The sequence below is a fragment of the Condylostylus longicornis genome, unplaced genomic scaffold, assembly GCF_029603195.1.
Source record: "Condylostylus longicornis isolate FDR11 unplaced genomic scaffold, ASM2960319v2 ptg000153l, whole genome shotgun sequence".
Taxonomy (NCBI): domain Eukaryota; kingdom Metazoa; phylum Arthropoda; class Insecta; order Diptera; family Dolichopodidae; genus Condylostylus; species Condylostylus longicornis.
The window spans coordinates 2500867-2517909 of record NW_026578121.1 but is presented as its reverse complement, the minus strand read 5'-3'; the positions used below and the strand labels follow the sequence as shown (position 1 = coordinate 2517909).

General features: G+C 26.9%; 1 protein-coding gene across 1 annotated transcript in view; it reads right to left on the bottom strand.

Annotated features, from left to right (window-relative positions):
- Positions 1–1236: 1236 nt before the first annotated feature.
- Positions 1237–17043, bottom strand: part of LOC129615912 (protein nubbin-like) — a 31665-nt gene continuing 15858 nt past the window's right edge. Inside the window, exons 2-5 of the mRNA XM_055531329.1 lie at positions 16484–16534; positions 2195–3386; positions 1573–2072; positions 1237–1361 (exon numbers count right to left, since the gene is read on the bottom strand). Coding sequence (XP_055387304.1) covers positions 1772–2072; positions 2195–3386; positions 16484–16534 — 1544 coding nt within the window. The 3' untranslated portion in view covers positions 1237–1361; positions 1573–1771. The remainder of the gene's footprint in view (positions 1362–1572; positions 2073–2194; positions 3387–16483; positions 16535–17043) is intronic.

Here is a 17043-nt window from a genome sequence, read left to right as displayed (position 1 = left end):
TAGTGATAGTTTATCTTAAAAACAATTTGATAATATTCTAAACACAAACCAATTCATACATATGATTCGTGTCTATAATAAAGTTTTTGACACTTTTATGATAAATATCACTATCACCTTAGTGATTCGATAATAACTAAGAATAAGCTCCGTTATATAAATTTAATCGGAATTTATTATTTAAATATCAATAATTTCATTATTGAATCAAAAAATTTTTGGTAATAAGATCGAAATTAATTATCTCGAACAAATTGAGCTTGAGCATTTCAAATTATTTTGACAGAGTCGAAAAAATTTAAATTTTTTTTTTTTTTTCATAAAAAATGGTAAAATTATTTTTTTATTTCCAAAAATCATAAATTAAATTTATATTTTATAAATTAACCTGAATTCTTTTTCTATTAATTTTTTCAAATTATTAAATTAAATTCAATTTTATTTTTCGCAATTTCTTTTAATTTTTATGTAATAAATTTAAAAAAAATAATAACATAAATAGTGTTTTTTTTTCTTTTAATTATTTTTAAAATTACTGATTAATACGTACACATAATTTTTGACATAATTTTTTGTAAACACGCACTACAAAATGAATTTCATATTATCATAATTATAATAAGATTCTGGTAAAATCAAAATGACATTTTAAATTGTTGTCAAAAATATTACGGTTAATGTTATAGAATAACATTTCAGCGACTGTTATATTATTACTTTAATAACCATAGGGAAATGTATGTAATCAGAACAAGATTATAAGTAAAAAATTGTAAACGATGCGTATTGCGGAGAGAATTTATTCGGATTATACAGTCGGAACGGAAATAACAAAAAATAAACAAAAATTAGAGGTAGTACAGATATTGTATTAATATTTGCTTCAATTCACCACCAGACGTAATCACAGTAAAAATCTACCAGTCAAAATCCAAGACGTTTTCATAAATCGTATTGCCGATATTACTTAATTAAAAATATGACAATTATAATATTATTGACATATGAAATTTGTCATTCGTAATTTAATTTCGAAAAATGTCAAATAAAATTGTGATAATATGAAATTTATTTTGGAAGAACTACAAATCAATAACTAAAAATATAAGTGATTTTTTTTTAATTTTTTTTTAATACACAATATTTTAAATTAATCTTAAAAACTAGACTTTCCTTGTCAATTTTTTTTTGTATTTACTTTAAAAAATTCTTTTAATATTTCTCAATTTTTTTTGTTTTTGTTATTGCCTAAGAAATAAATTACTAATATTAACATAAATTTAATATTTAAATAGTTAAATAATTTTGTGTTTTTGTTTTACCTTAAAAATTTAACTATATGATGATGTGTTTTCAAATACCTGTAAAATAGAGAAGAGGAATTTGTATTACACTGAAATACGAGTGAAATTATAAGAGTGAAACTAAAATAAGAGTGAAACTATTTTGAAAAATAATTAATTAAAATTATGAATGAAAATTAAAATTTTAATTTGTGACAAACTACTGTTATACTAATGCTGTACAATATTCGCGATTTTATTTTAAAAAAATTATTCTAAAACAACTCACCTGTTATTGATAATCAATGTCGAAATGTTTATATTTGTTATACACACGTAAGTATATATATATATATATAAAAATGTTCGCATTTAATTAGTGTTATACAATATAACAAAAATTGCTTATTTTGTGCTCTTTTTTCCTTTTTCTTTAAATTCAAGGAGTCATAAATTTTTTGTTTTTGTGTTTTTCTTTTTTCAATATTCTAATGTAACATGAGGAAAGGTGATTCACTACCATTAGCACCTGTCGGACTATCAAGAGCAGGATTAACACGTTTTTCTTTTTGCCTTCTATTACAAAACCAAACTCGAACAACTTCTTTTTCCATACACAATTGATCAGCTAATGTTGAAATTTCTTCGCTAGTTGGTTTTTGATTTTGCATAAATGATTTTTCAAGTGCACCACGTACAGATGTTTCAATTGATGTACGTTTCTTTCGGCGTCTACCCATTATTTCAGGTGTTGTTACAGTTGTTTGTAAAGCAGCAGGATCAAATACACTATACCAAAATAAAAAAAAAAAATTATTAAAAACTTGTTAATAGAAATGAAAAGATTTAGAAGCGAAAAAAGAGAGAAAGCCAAGTCTAATAAGCTTTAAATATTTTGAATAAGAACTTACCCTCCTGTACTTTGAATTGTTCTATCGGCATCTTCTAACCATTTTTGTAATAACGGTTTCAATTTACACATATTTTTAAAACTTAAATTTAATGCTTCAAATCTTGATATTGTCGTTTGAGAGAAATCATTTCCATATAGTTTACCCATTGCTAATCCAACATCACCTTGTGTAAATCCTAATTTAATACGACGTTGTTTAAAAGTTTTTGCAAATTTTTCCAATTCTTCGAGATCTGTTGTTTCTTCAGGTGATGGTTCACCGGGTCTTGGTGTCCCCGATAAATGTTTTGCCATCTGTGGTGTTTGTATACCACTTCCAGGTGTATTTGGCGTTAAAATTCCACTAACTTGTTGTAAATTCCCAATATTACTATTAGGTGGCGTTGTTTGACTATTTGCAGTAAAAGGTAATACTGTTGAACCACTATGAATAGGACTACTTGCGGGACTATTAATTGGACTATTAGTAATTGTTGTTGCAATTGGTGTTGTAAGAATATTTTGTTGTTGTTGATGCTGTTGTTGCTGTTGCTGTGATTTAAATTCACGTTGCTTTTGTAATGCTTGTAATTGTTGTTGTAATACTTGTACATGATTTTGTATAAGGAACTGTGCCGTTTTAATTGTTGAATCATCATCTTGATTTGATAAATTAATTGTACCAGGAGATGGACTACCATTTGCACCAACAATACCTAATGATGATGGTGGAGTAGCTGCAAGACTACTTGTTCTAAGTAATTCTAAATAAATTTGTTGTGTTTGTAATTGTAACGCTGACGTATACTCTTGTGGTGATAATGATGGATTAATACCGGGTGGTGCTCCTAATAATGGTCTTTGTAAAAAAAGTGATCCTAATGCATTTGGCATTAAACCTGGCTGTAAATTTAATGGTGGTGGTATTGTTCCAGAACCTGATACTGATGTTGTAGTCGATGTTGTTATTGGTATTGGGCAAACACCTTGTGGTGGTATAGAAGGCGATGGTGATGATGTTCGATGACTATACGGCAAATGATGATAATGATGTAATGAAGATGCTGGTGATGGTGGTGTATTACGTGCAATATCATTTGTTAAATTTAAAGCAGTTGAATTATCTAATTCAGTTGCCAATAGTTCTGGACTATTCGATTGACAACGATCACTATGTTGACCAGTACTATCACGATCACCATCTTCCGATACTATAAAATATAAATATGAAGAAAACAAAAAAAAATAAAATTTAAAACTTAATTTGAATGAAGTCGAATAAAATATACGAATTTGTTATTAAATATTTAAACTTCAATCAACAAAGAGTTCATGAATGAATATAAAGTTATGCGGGGCGCACATATGGTCAATTTTCATGTTTAACATAAATTCTTTTCATTGAAAGAACCCCAAAATATGTTAAAATTTTTTGATATTTTACTTTTCTTTTTCATTTTTTGAATATAATGTAAACGTTTTAGGGTTGCCATACGTTCTTAACCGGGAGAGTTTAACATTTCTTAAAAAGAGTTTTTACCAAATTTTTATCGTTTTTAATCTCTCAAGTGTATAATTTTTTTTTTTTTAAATAAAAATGCAATTAAATAAATGTCCGGACCATCCCAATCACCTAATATTTTGACATTATTTCAGATATAATTTTTCTTAAAATAGACGTATGCTTAACATCGAAAAATTTTATATAAAATCAGTTCATATAACCTTGTTGGGCTCATTCACAACAGTTGTAAACTTATTGGTTCAGTTCATTAAAGTTCAAACGCCTCCTTGATTCTTCTTAACTTAAGGTGGTCTGACGTTTATTTGTTTACGTCAAAATTACTTTTTCCTATTAGACCTAACAAGATTACTTTTTTTCATTTGAATATTAAATATTGCTTAAACCATATTTCAATAATTTCCAAACCTAGAAATTCGGAAGCTTTATAGAAAAAATGTATTCAATATGTATCGCTTTTTATTTAATATAAACACAATGCCATGTGTGTGTATATTTTACAATTTAAGAAAAAAAACAAAAAAAGATGAAAAATAATCACCATTGGACTTCATAAAATTGTACTCGTACTCTATAACATCGACACATTTATGGATATGGAAATGCAATTTTTTTTTCTCCAATTTTTATAACCCATTTGAAATTTAATGTTCGAATGGAATAAAATGTAGCAGAAGTAACCAGAAGAAGAGAAGAACCAATTCATAAATGAAAATTATGCTAAAAACATGTTTGACCATAAAGGATAAAAGGAAAAAATATATACGAGTATATATAAATTTTTTTTTAAAGAATGTTTTATTTTAATTTTTTGAACTACACACACAAACAAACCCATATTTTTTTCCTTTCATGCATCGTTTGATATGCAGATCACAATTTTAACATTATTTTTTTTTTTATTTCTTTTTTTTTTATTATAATGTCCGAGTTTAGTTATAGCATTTTAATATTGTATTTTTATATTGCAGTTTAATAATAACAAAATATTCGAAAAGCACGAATATTCGGTTTCCACCAAAACAAGAAAATTGCGAAAATTTGAAAAAAAAAAAAATTCTTTTAACATAACAGTTACACAAAATTCTGTAAAGTGTCCCGTAATCGTACTCCAAATGTTAAAATCACTCAAGTATTATTAACAATCTAATTTAGACTATTGCAATCTGGAATAGTAGGAATCGCATTTGGTTATACTTAATAAATATGAATTTAAGCCATCATACATTTTGCACGAAATCTGCACGAAATTTTTTCTCCTTTACAATATTTTGTCAATTTTTCTCTCCATAAAAAACAATTTCTCAATATTCCATTCCAGAGAAAATTTAAATAATGTCTTCGATAACATTAATTTTGTTTTGCTGATCTATTAAACCGAAAATAAGAAACAAGAAGTTAATGTTTCAGGTGCTTCAAACAGATCTTTGTCACTCCTTCCGAGGTCTAACAACTTCGCACGCATTTGATCAAAAGATTTGATAGTACTAATGTATACGGGGTCGCAAATAACCAAGTCTTTTATGGGTCGAAATGAGAAGAGTCGACGGACACCAGTCTTTCTGTGGGGAAAAAGACCATAACAGCACGAATTTTAAAATTTATTTACAAACATAGTAACATTGTTCAGCACTTCAGTTCATATCGACTTATTTAAATGAGTCACAGTGTGTTATTTTATATATAATTTAAATTTATACATATAGGTAACGATGGAATTCCATTTGGGAATAAAAACTGAAATAATTTCAAAGTCCGAATAACCTTTTTTAGATTTTGTGTTTTTTTTTTCTCTATTTTTATTTCGTTTACTCTTTTAGTCTGCATATATGTACCAACATTGAATATTTGAATATCATATGTGTACTTAGGATAAGGATAGTAAAGAGGATGCAAAAATTTCAAATATTCAAAAAATTGTTAGCCTTTTTGTTTTTTTCAAATTTAAATAAAACAGAGTAAAGAAAAAAGGTGAATTAATAAAGTCTTATATCAAAATTTACTTCTTTCTTTATGGTAATGTTTTATAAATATTGCATAAATATATATGTATATTTGCCAAAAGTGTGTTTGTATATACATACGGATATTTATAGATGTAAATGTGGGAAATATGCAAATAAAGAATAAAATGCAAGCAGATGAAAGTAACAATGAAAAAGAAAATAAAAAAAATTCATTTTTATGCAAAATATTCATTTTCTTGAAGGACCTTTGGAAAATTTTCTTAATGTACATATGCAAATGCAATATAAATAATATCTACATATGAGTCTTTTGTATCCCTTCTATACCTATACACTTAAAAATTAATTTTTGGCAAAATCATAGTGTAAGCTAATGTTTATAAATTGAAAAATTTAAATTTTTGGTTTCCTTTAAGTTTACTGCTAAAAATAATATTCAAAACAAAGTCCTAGAAGATCAAAGATTCAATAGAAAAAAGTAATTTCACGGTCCAGTAAATCAAAAATTTCGTTGATGGTATTGTTGTTTTTGTTGTGGGTAATTTTGAATTTGAAAGTTTATATATTACGTTGTATTGCCACTTCCTTTCTCATAAAATATGGAAATGGGGACTATAGTTGGGATGAAAATAAAAAAAATATTCAAATTTAGCTGGCTAAAAATGCAAACAGTGTTGTCGTTTTCAATTATATTTGATATTTTTACTTATATAAGCAAGGCAAAGAGGCAAGTCTGAATAATTCAATTTACGTCCGTGATATTTTAACACATTCACATATTAACTGTATAAAGCGCTGGTGAGCCTTACACGATTTATGAGATATTGTTTCGTAAAATATGCTATGCCGCACTAAATCAAAACAAATTAGTGGAAAATTCAACAATTCAATGAATAAAATCGTTTTAAATCAAATTCAATATAACAGCAGCCAGCGCCGAATCTACCATATATGCAAAGTAATCATTTGTAATGGGCTCCAAAAAACAAGGGCGCTATTGAAAATAAAAAAATTTTTTTTTAGTTTCTTCCAATTTTTTGCGCACTTTTTGAAAACACACCTTGGGCGCCAATCTAGTCACAACCGGGCGTGACAGCAGCTTGGAAGGATTTAAATTTTAAGGCGAATTGATTTTTTTAATTTAACACTTTAATCCTTTTGAAATGGTAATATTTTGGTAAAATATATTATTAAAAATATTTTAAAAATTCATTGAATTCCAAAAGGAATACTGAATTATTTATAATGGAAAAATTAGAATGAGCATGAAGAGAGAAACAAGCACAAAACCATCGACATTAAAAATTCGGACATGTAAAGAGCAAAAAAAAAAATAACACATTTTAAATATTTGAAGAGTCCCTGACAGAAAAAATGAAAGAATTAAAATCAAAAGTAAATACTATTAAAATTGTATGTATGTAAAAAAAAAATAACAAAAGAGAAAAAGGACATCAAAAGAAAAATTCTCACTTCCTGAATAATTTTTTGCAAAACTTTTTTTTAAAATTTGTTTTTAAAATGAATTCAATTTTCTTTTTAATTTTACCTGAAGTGCCTCCTTATTTTTTTATTTTTATAAATTTTTACATTTACATGGCATTTAAATTTTTAAGGATTAAAACTAGGGAGAAATGAAAAAAACGGATATTAAAAGAATATTTTAAGGATATTAAGTGAGTTTTGATGTTATTTTTTTTAGTTGAGTGGGTCTGTTTTTTTATATTTTTGAAAACGATTAAATATTTTAAGGGTACTACAACAAAAATAATAGTAAAATTTTCAATTATGATAATTTTAACCTTTTTTTTCGATTTTGAGAGAGGTGAACTCTTTTAAAAGTATAAAAGTAGTTGGTTATAAGCAAGTGGATGAAAATAAATTTAAACTTTGTAATATTAAAATAGCCCTACGTACAAAAGGCAACTATATACATGTATAATAAGGTCATTATATTGAAATTCATTGAAATTATTGCTTAGTATTCTGAATATAAAAGTTCTACCAATATAGACTCCCAACATTACAATCAACAGGACATTTTATATATCTGATAAAATAAATTAAATGTTAAAAGGGTAGTCATATTACGCTCATCTGACGTTTATGGCGAATGCACAGCCACATCATCATAGAAGGGGTTCACAATTTAACAAAGTTGCCAAAATATTTAAGTTTACTTTAAAAATCAGTGATCTATTCGCGCAAAAATATTATACTCGTATGAATGTTGTTTATTACCTTCCCAAGTTTGTTAATAAGCGAAATTGCCTCAAATGGAGTGAGATCAGAAACAAGGAGGGAAAACCGCTCAGTTTAGTATATTGCAAACTTTTCAAGCATTATCATTCTTTATATACGTGACATTCGAACTATATGACAACGTGAACGATACCAACTATTGATTTATTGACATACAATTTTTACAATAATTTAATTTTTGAGAGTAAAATAAACCCTGAGACTGTGAAATCATTGTTTCTTAATTTTTCAGAACTTAAGATGGAATGAACAATTTGCTGCCGGCAATATTGGTACAACAGTGAATTTTTCTTTTGTATGGAGATTTTTTTCTGAATAAATTATTTGAATTTCTAACTGATATAATTAATTGTTATTCTAATATGGCGACACTATTCTCACCAATAATTATGTTCGGAGTGCTCGATATAGTGCTAGCGACACGGCACGATTTTACTATTCGGAGTGTCGGCTATTTTTCCTGGAATTCTATTCAATCAACAAACTCCAGTCAAATATTATTAACGTTTTATTTCAAAATTCGTATGTATATTAAAATTTATTATTAATATTTGAATATTGTGTGTGTAGGAGATTTATTATATGCCTTTAATAAGAGTATTTATATAAGGAATAATTAAATTAATATTTGAGGAGGAATAAACCTATAAATACAAGCTTAACCACACACACACATACAGCTACAATATGTGGAAATAAAAATAAGAAGAAGAATGTGTTTGCATATTATTTTTCATTTTACCATAATTTGTTAATCTAATACCAAAATAAATGACAGGAGCAGGCAATGGAAAAAAATTTGCACGTGTTTGGTCTATAATGGGATATGGAAAAAAATTTTTTTTTTCTTCTTAACACAAAAATATCCTTTTTTTTCCAGGATTTATGCTATTTATAAGCATAGCAAAATTAAATATACACATTTTTATTTTACATATATAGCTATTTCCTTTTATTGGTAATTCAACCCTCGTTTTAATATTCAAATTCAAAATAACCTTTCATAATATTCATATGAACAAAAACCGAACACAACACAGAAAAAAAAAATTTAAATATTCAAAATATTCAACCATCATTCGGCAAAATAACAAAAATAAAACGAACAGTCACAAGGTCCAAGTGGATTTTATGCATATTATACATTTGTATATGTAAACGTGTGTTTTTAGAGATATTTGAGATTTATCGAAAAGTATGTAAGCTGTTATATTTTAGTTAATTTTTTTTCTCTCTCTCTTTTTTTATATTTCACAGTCCGTAAAACTGTCCGAATCTATGTTTAAATTCATCAATTCCGAATAAGAAATAATAAAAAATTACTTATGAATATTATAAAATATTCAAAATTCAAGGCAAAATTCGTGTACAGTTTTTAAATTCACGTTTACATTAAATATTCACTGTCAAAAAGAATGCAAAAAAAAACATTGAAGAGAAAAATCACAGTATAGCCTTTATTATTTATGTATGCATGCAATATAATAAAAAGAGATTCTCAAAATCTGAGTTATACTCAGAAAAACATCGAAAGAATGCTAAGTACCTACAATTCATGAAAATAAAATTTCCGCTCTTAATTCGTTACTGGAATTTTCCGATTAAATATTGTTTACAAATGTTGCAATTAACGATTGTATTCGAACGGATGGGCAGCCGCCTTAACAAAAATACGAAAGATCAAAAACTTATTCATTTAAATACCGGAATTTTAATTCGGAATTTCTATTATTCTTTCATAAGCTTCAGATGGCATTGCTCAATTCAAGTTGAAAATCTTGTCACGACCACCTTGAAAAGGTATCTGCCTTCATTCACGAACAGAAAATAAAAATTGCACAACTGCCGAAATGTTGTCTTTTTTTCTGTAAGCGTTTGTAATAAAAGAAAATTCGACAATATAAGTGTTGCTTCACCAAATTTGTTTATCTTTGAAAACGTTTGTCATTTCTTTGTTGAATGTTCTCTCAGTCATAAATATAGGAGAGAAAATAATCGAAGAGATTTTGTACTTGAAGAATTCTTTACCACTTTGTTTCGAGTTCTTTGTGTAAATGTTCGCTTCCTAATACTTAGGTGAGAAAATAATAGACGGGAAGTTTATTTTTATTTTTGAAACTTTGAGAATCAGTGAGAATGTAAACAAAATCAAAGCTGAAAAAAATTGAAATGATCAAATTCAAATTTTTTTTTTTTTCTCTCTTCATTTTTTTTTTTATTATTTTTGGGTGATTTTCATATTTTATGCATGTTTTCACATTTCAAAAATTGGAACGTTTCTTAATAATATTCATAAAAAATCACATACACACATGTACACAATAAACATTATACTCCTTTCGTTCCATTTTCCAAACCCTTTTCTGTAAAATTTTAGAAGCCTTTTGCATATGGTCGAATTTTTTTTTTTTGTTCTCAATATTTATATACAAAATTTTTTGAATAAAATTTTTATATTATTTAAAAAGTCGCAGGAAAAAAAAGGATACTTTTTATATTTGTATGCTCATTTTTGAATATGAATTCCAGATCATTATGTCGAAGGATGTATACGTAGAGAATTGAGTGGAAATGTAAATGTGTGGAAATGAAAAGGCGAATTATGTATATGAAAATGTTATTATAATAAAATAATAATAAAAAGGGGTGAGTTTCAATAAACTGAGAAGCTAAAATAACAACACAAACAAGTAGAACGAACAAACAGAAAAAAAATTGATATTCTATTCAAATTCAACCAGTAGAGCATTAAAATGAATGTATGTGAAATTTTTTTTTATTACAATTTTCAAAAAATCATAATATACAATAAATGGTGGACCTGTGGTCAAAATATGGATAATTCATGCCCTGATTTTGGGTAAGATTCTTTGTGTTTTATTTTTTATTTACAGTTATACGGGAACATTTCGAGTAAATCAGTTTTGCATATTAAATTTATTTTGTTATATTTAATAAAAAAGAAGTGAAAAAATATGGGAATAAAGGATAAAAGTTATGAAATAAAAATTTTTTATTGATGATGTTTGAAAATTAAAGATGGTACAAAATTTCAGAAGCTTAATGAATGTTCATTTGAGGCATCTATGATAATTTCAATGCTGTGATGATGATGTGAGCAATGCAAACACATAAGTAGGACACAAAAGATATTGCCTAAATTCTGGACTATTTTGAGATTCCTTTGTAATGTTATAGAATTGCTTAAAATCTTTAGTAGAGTAACAATGTAAATTTAAATTTATAAATTTACGTAGAAACGGAGTTTTTCCGTAAAATAATCTTCTGGGATTGTAGGATCTCGGTGAAATTTTAAATACATTGCATGAGGATGATATAGAAAATAGAAATGTGAAGTTATTTACTGCGGGAACTGAGGATAGATTGCTAACGGTTGAAAAAGTGAAAAGTGCAATATTAGATCTAAAGAACTGTAAGGTTTCTGGAGAAGATAAATTAACAGCGGAACTATTCAAAATGACAGGTGAGCACCTCCAATTAAGAATACATAACTTGATATTATGTAGAATTTGGAAAACTGCCAGAATGCCGAAAGAATTCAGAACTGGAATACTATATCCCATTCATAAAAAAGGATACAAGTTACTGTATGACAATTATAGAGGAATTACACTCTTGAACACTTTCTATAAAATTTTCTCATAAATATTATGTAACAGGTTGAGAAGTTATTATGAGGAGCAAATAGGAAAGTATCAAGCGGGATTTAGAAGTCAGAGATCCACAATCAAAAATGCTATCGCTACAAGTTAAACTTCTAATATACAAAACAATTATTCGTCCGGTAGTAACGTATGGCTGCGAAGCATGGACCCTGAATCAAATAGATGAAAATAATTTTAGAATATTTGAAAGAGAGGTATTAAGAAAAATATTTGGGTCCATAAATCTAGAAAACGTCGAATGTAGGAAAGGAACAAATGCTGAGCTTAACGAACTAATTAAAGGCGAAGATGTAATAAGTTTTAGTAAGTGACAGAGTTTAAAATGGACAGGTAGCGTAATTCGAATTAACGAACATAGACCACAAAGCCAAAATTCTGCAAACAAGACCAATTCTAAATAGACACAGTGGAAGACCCAGAAGACAATGGGAAGAAAATATTGAAAATGATGCTGCAAAACTAACAATCATAAAATGGAAAACAGTTGGAGGCAGATCGTGAAGAAGGCCAAAGTTCACCCCGAACTATAGAGCCGAAAGAAGAGGAGGAAGAGAAGAATTGTATAGGCTGTAATTATAAGAGGAGGAAGGGAAGAATTGTAGGCTATATGAAAATAAGGTGCTATACTGAATATAATGAAAGAAGTATTTAAACATAAACTAAATTAAAACTAAAACTCACTGTAAAATCCTAACTATTTTCTGTTAAACACATAACATAATAGGGGCTTTATACTTTTGTTTAAAATTTCAGGTCAACTCAATAGCCTTAAATTCTCTCCAGCATAGTCTATTCAAGAAGACTGAACCTGCTGTCTACTTGGTTTCGTTTAATCATGTTGGGAAGCAATGCCTCTCTCTCTCAACTAGCCAATTAATTGCATTTATTAAGGAATACTATAATTTAAATTATAATTAAAATTTTCACAAATTATAGAATATTTTCTAGTCATATTTGTACTTTTATGACTTCATTTTCATAATTAACACAATTTATAAATATGAACGCACTTAAAATGTACAAAAAAAAAAAAAAAGATTCCATTAAAATGCCTCTTTGAAATCGAATATCTTAAAGACCATCATATAAAACAACCTACCAATTAAATTGTATTATATGAAAAAAGATTCTCCCCTCTCTTCATTTACTTAAAATTCAAAACCGTCATCTAAACCCTTCAAAGAAAAAGGGAGAACTGCCTACATTATATTGAACGGTATCATGTAATATAAATGACCTAAAAGTGTGCCCAACTTGTGCTTTATAACGCAAACAAAGAAATAAACGAACTAGCCTACATACAATATAATATCACCGAATTGTTGAGATCCATTAAAAATGGTAACAAATATATTGTATAAGTGTGCTAATCTGTTCTTAAGTAATTTATTTATTTCTCTCTTTTTTTTTTAAGGATCTATACATAAGGATCATAAGAACGGTTTAAATATATGTTGTATATATATAGGAAGCGCATATGGATTTATATATATACTTGTTGTATATATATAGACAAATTATGGAATTTCTATACCGTATGTGTCCAATTTGAACCAAAATGTATAAGGAACCTTTTGAATGAGTAAATGAAAGTGTTTTATTTTAAATATTAATTTAACAACAGAATCCTTTTTTCAAGGAGTAATGAATACTTCGTTCTACATTAGATAGCATATGGACATTATTATTTACACACAATTTTACATAATATGAATGTGTATAGGGTGATTCTATGAAATGTGCACAATATTGAACTATTGGTTACAGAATTGAAATTAAGTAAAATTTTTAAGTAGTGATCGGAACAGGATACTAAAACAAATTCAATTTTCTAGATACAGTGGAGTCCGCTTATAGTCACACAAAAAATCTCATAAAAATGTGTGACTATAAGCATCATATGCCTATAAGAGTCAGTAGAAAAAAAAAATTTATAAATAAAACTCAAAACTTTATTTTTTTTTTATTTAATTTTAAATTAAGTACACAAATGTGACAGAAAAAAATATTTAAGTTACAAAATTTGCCGCTACAAATTCGACAACAAATATTGTAATTAAACTATTTGCCGTAAAGTAGGTAGTAAAACTACTTACCGCTTTAAAAAAAAAAAGGCGTTCAGAGTATGTGACTATAAGCGGCGGCAAATATATGAATTAAGTAATATGGTTCACAAAAAATACGATCCAATAACCGTATGTGACTATAAACGTTTGTGACTATAAACAAATGAAAATACATGAAAATATAATAAAAAAGTTGTTGACAACGAAATTGTTGACTGTAACCGAATTATGACTATAAACAGTAGTGACTATAAGCGGATTCCACTGTACACAGATTTGAAAGAAAAAATTTCAGTGTTGTTTAGATCTTCATGTTATTTAATGAAATATTTTGAAAGGGTTAACCAGAACTCAAAATTCTGACGCTTCTTAATTTTATGTTGTACTCATTTTACAAAAAAAATTGAAAGTTTTATGGTAGAAGAAGATGCAAATTAACTTTTCTCACGTCGAAATATGGCAAATTTTGTAATTCCAATCCTAAATTACATGAGTCCTATTCCAAGACACTTGATAAGCTTCAGTATTATACGCATTTTGAGATAATAACAGCATTTTAAGAACAACAAAAGACGTCAAAACCAATAGACGTCAAAACCAATAGACGTCAAAACCAATCATAAACCAAGTGGTTTGCCATTTCATTCCATTCTAGATAAAGCCACAATACATTTTAATATTTACTTTCCAACACTCACTATTTACTTTCCATTAAATCCGAAATGAAATTTTTAACAAGGATCTGAACAACAACACCTTCCCAAATAACTGTTGAGCGTTCATATCTACTTTTAAATATCAGTTTCACTTATTATCAATTATCTAATCAAATTATTAACCAAATCACCCTGTACAATTAAATTATACATAAGTATGTCGAACATAATCAATAATCATAAGATGGAATTCACAATGTAAGAATTGAATTGTGACTATATTAGGGTTAAAAACTATAAAAATTCTCTATTCTTCTTACAATTAATAAAATAAATTCTTATATCCTTATTATTATTATTATTTTGTTTTTGTTAATTCATTGTCCTTAATTCATACATTATAAATATTGTAATATACACATATATATGAATATACCTATAAGTGTGTATTAATAAAATATGTAGGAGACTAGAACAATAAACACAATACAATATAGAGAGTATAAAAGCAGATGGTCGCTGATTTTGTGGACGTATAGGAGGTATATATATAGAAGGCGACAACAATAAGAAGAAGAGAACAAAAAAAAAAATATTCCCTAACAATTTAAAGTCTTTTGCCCTTTTCCCTTTCACTTTTTTTTTTGTTTTTTCTATATTATCCAATCTTATGTGTTATTCTCATGTTTTCTTATTTTTTTTTATTTTTCAAGTTGATGATATAAAAATTTGATCCTTTTCATTTTTTTTTTTGTTTTTCTTCTGTTTGTTATCAACACGTCGTAACATATGTACATTGTATATCTTTAAAATATTACATTACCTCTCAAAATAGTAAAGATAGAACAGTTGTTTACATACACACACATATATACAGAAAGTAGTTGTGACAAAAATATTATCTTAAAAGCATCCTTTTATAATACACAACAATATTGTGTTATACGTCTACTTATATACCAAACCATTTGTATTTAAAGAACAAGCTGATCACACTTTAGGCAACATGCTAGATGTAAGTTGAATATCCAAGAATAATAAAAATAGAATAGGAAAAAAACAAGTTATAAGAAACTATTTTTACACATTATTACCACACATTTTGTATCCCTTTAAAAAAAAAAAGGATAATCAAGAGTAGTTACATAATATCGGAATTGAAATGAAAAGTGAAAAACTAAAAGTAAAAATCCTTCAGTAATAATCTAGAAATTGAAGTAAAATATCCTTCTTGATTTTTTTTTGGAATATTTGGTTGGGGTTTAAATGATGATCTAATCCTAATAATCATTTAACTCTTTCGTTTCTTTTTTTTTTCCTATTTTGTCACCCTTTTCCTTATTATTTTTTTTTACCTTTCTATATAAATGTACAAGTATAGGGTTAAAGGGTCCTAAATAGCCTAATTTAAATGGAAAAAAAAAGTATTTTTGTGATTGAAATTTTTTATTTTATATTCTTCTTACCTTACCTTTACCAATATTCTAATACTTTAAAAATTAAATTAAATCCTTATTTAAAGAAGAAAAGAAAAAGGATCATTTCTCAAGATCTTATTTTGTCATTTTAAATAATAAATATTTATTTTGCATTATTACACACTTCAGATTTACTTCTTCTTCTTCTATATAATCTTAAGTAAAATAGTTTTTGAAATGTTTATTAATTTAGTTAGAAAAAGGGAAACGTTACATGTAAAGAATGATGGGAAATTAATGTAATAAAAATAAATATCATTTTTTAGCAATAACATCCAAATATGCTTAAAAAAAATGTTGACAAATATGAAGGTATAAATAGGGTTTATAGAATATGAGTGGGTATACAAAGGAATGGGTTAAGACGTGAGCCGTATGTAACCACATATGATAAATAAAAAAAGAGAAATACAAGGATTTAATTGGATTTTAATTGAAATTTCAAATAAAAGTGAATATTTTACCCCACCCAATTAATTGATTAACAAAAATTGAAGATAAGACAAAAAAAAATTTAATGCAGTTGAGGGTTAAAACTATGGCATATTAATTATTAGAGTTCTAATACACAATTATTGACAATATAAAAGATTAGATTTGGTAATTTTAAATATTTTTTTGAAAGTTGATGAATAATTAAAATTTGAGTATAATTTAACTTTAATACTTACCACTTGAATGAGGTGGTGATGGTGATCTCGATAAACGACTACGACTTATATCTGAAAATATAAATAAAAAGAAAAACGAATAATTTTTAATAATTTCTTTCAAATTCTTAATGTAAGGTTTAGAAAAAAAATTTATCAAAAAATTTAGTTCTAGCAGAAGAATTTAATCCTTCTTACATTTTGCACTAGAATAGTAGTCGGGAAACATGAATTTCATGGATGGTTTTCAAAAAATTTTCATAGCTAGAAAACGCAGTTAAATACACATGTAAAGTTATAATGTGTCACTCATCCGATATCCAAACCAACTTTAACACTAGTTTTTCTTGTAGAATAATTCGCGGAATTCTTCTCCTCCTAAAAGGAGCTCCTGGCATACCTCGAAATAATTCGTAAATATTGCCGTATCATGCATTATTAAAAGAGCCGGTTCCCGTTTTTCAATTTTTAAACGGCATGTTTCGGGAGACGCCCAGCAGAAACTTAAGAGAGCAAACACTTTGACAAACACGCCAATTGAATTTTTTGCACTATAAATTAATAAATTCTTCCGAACCATC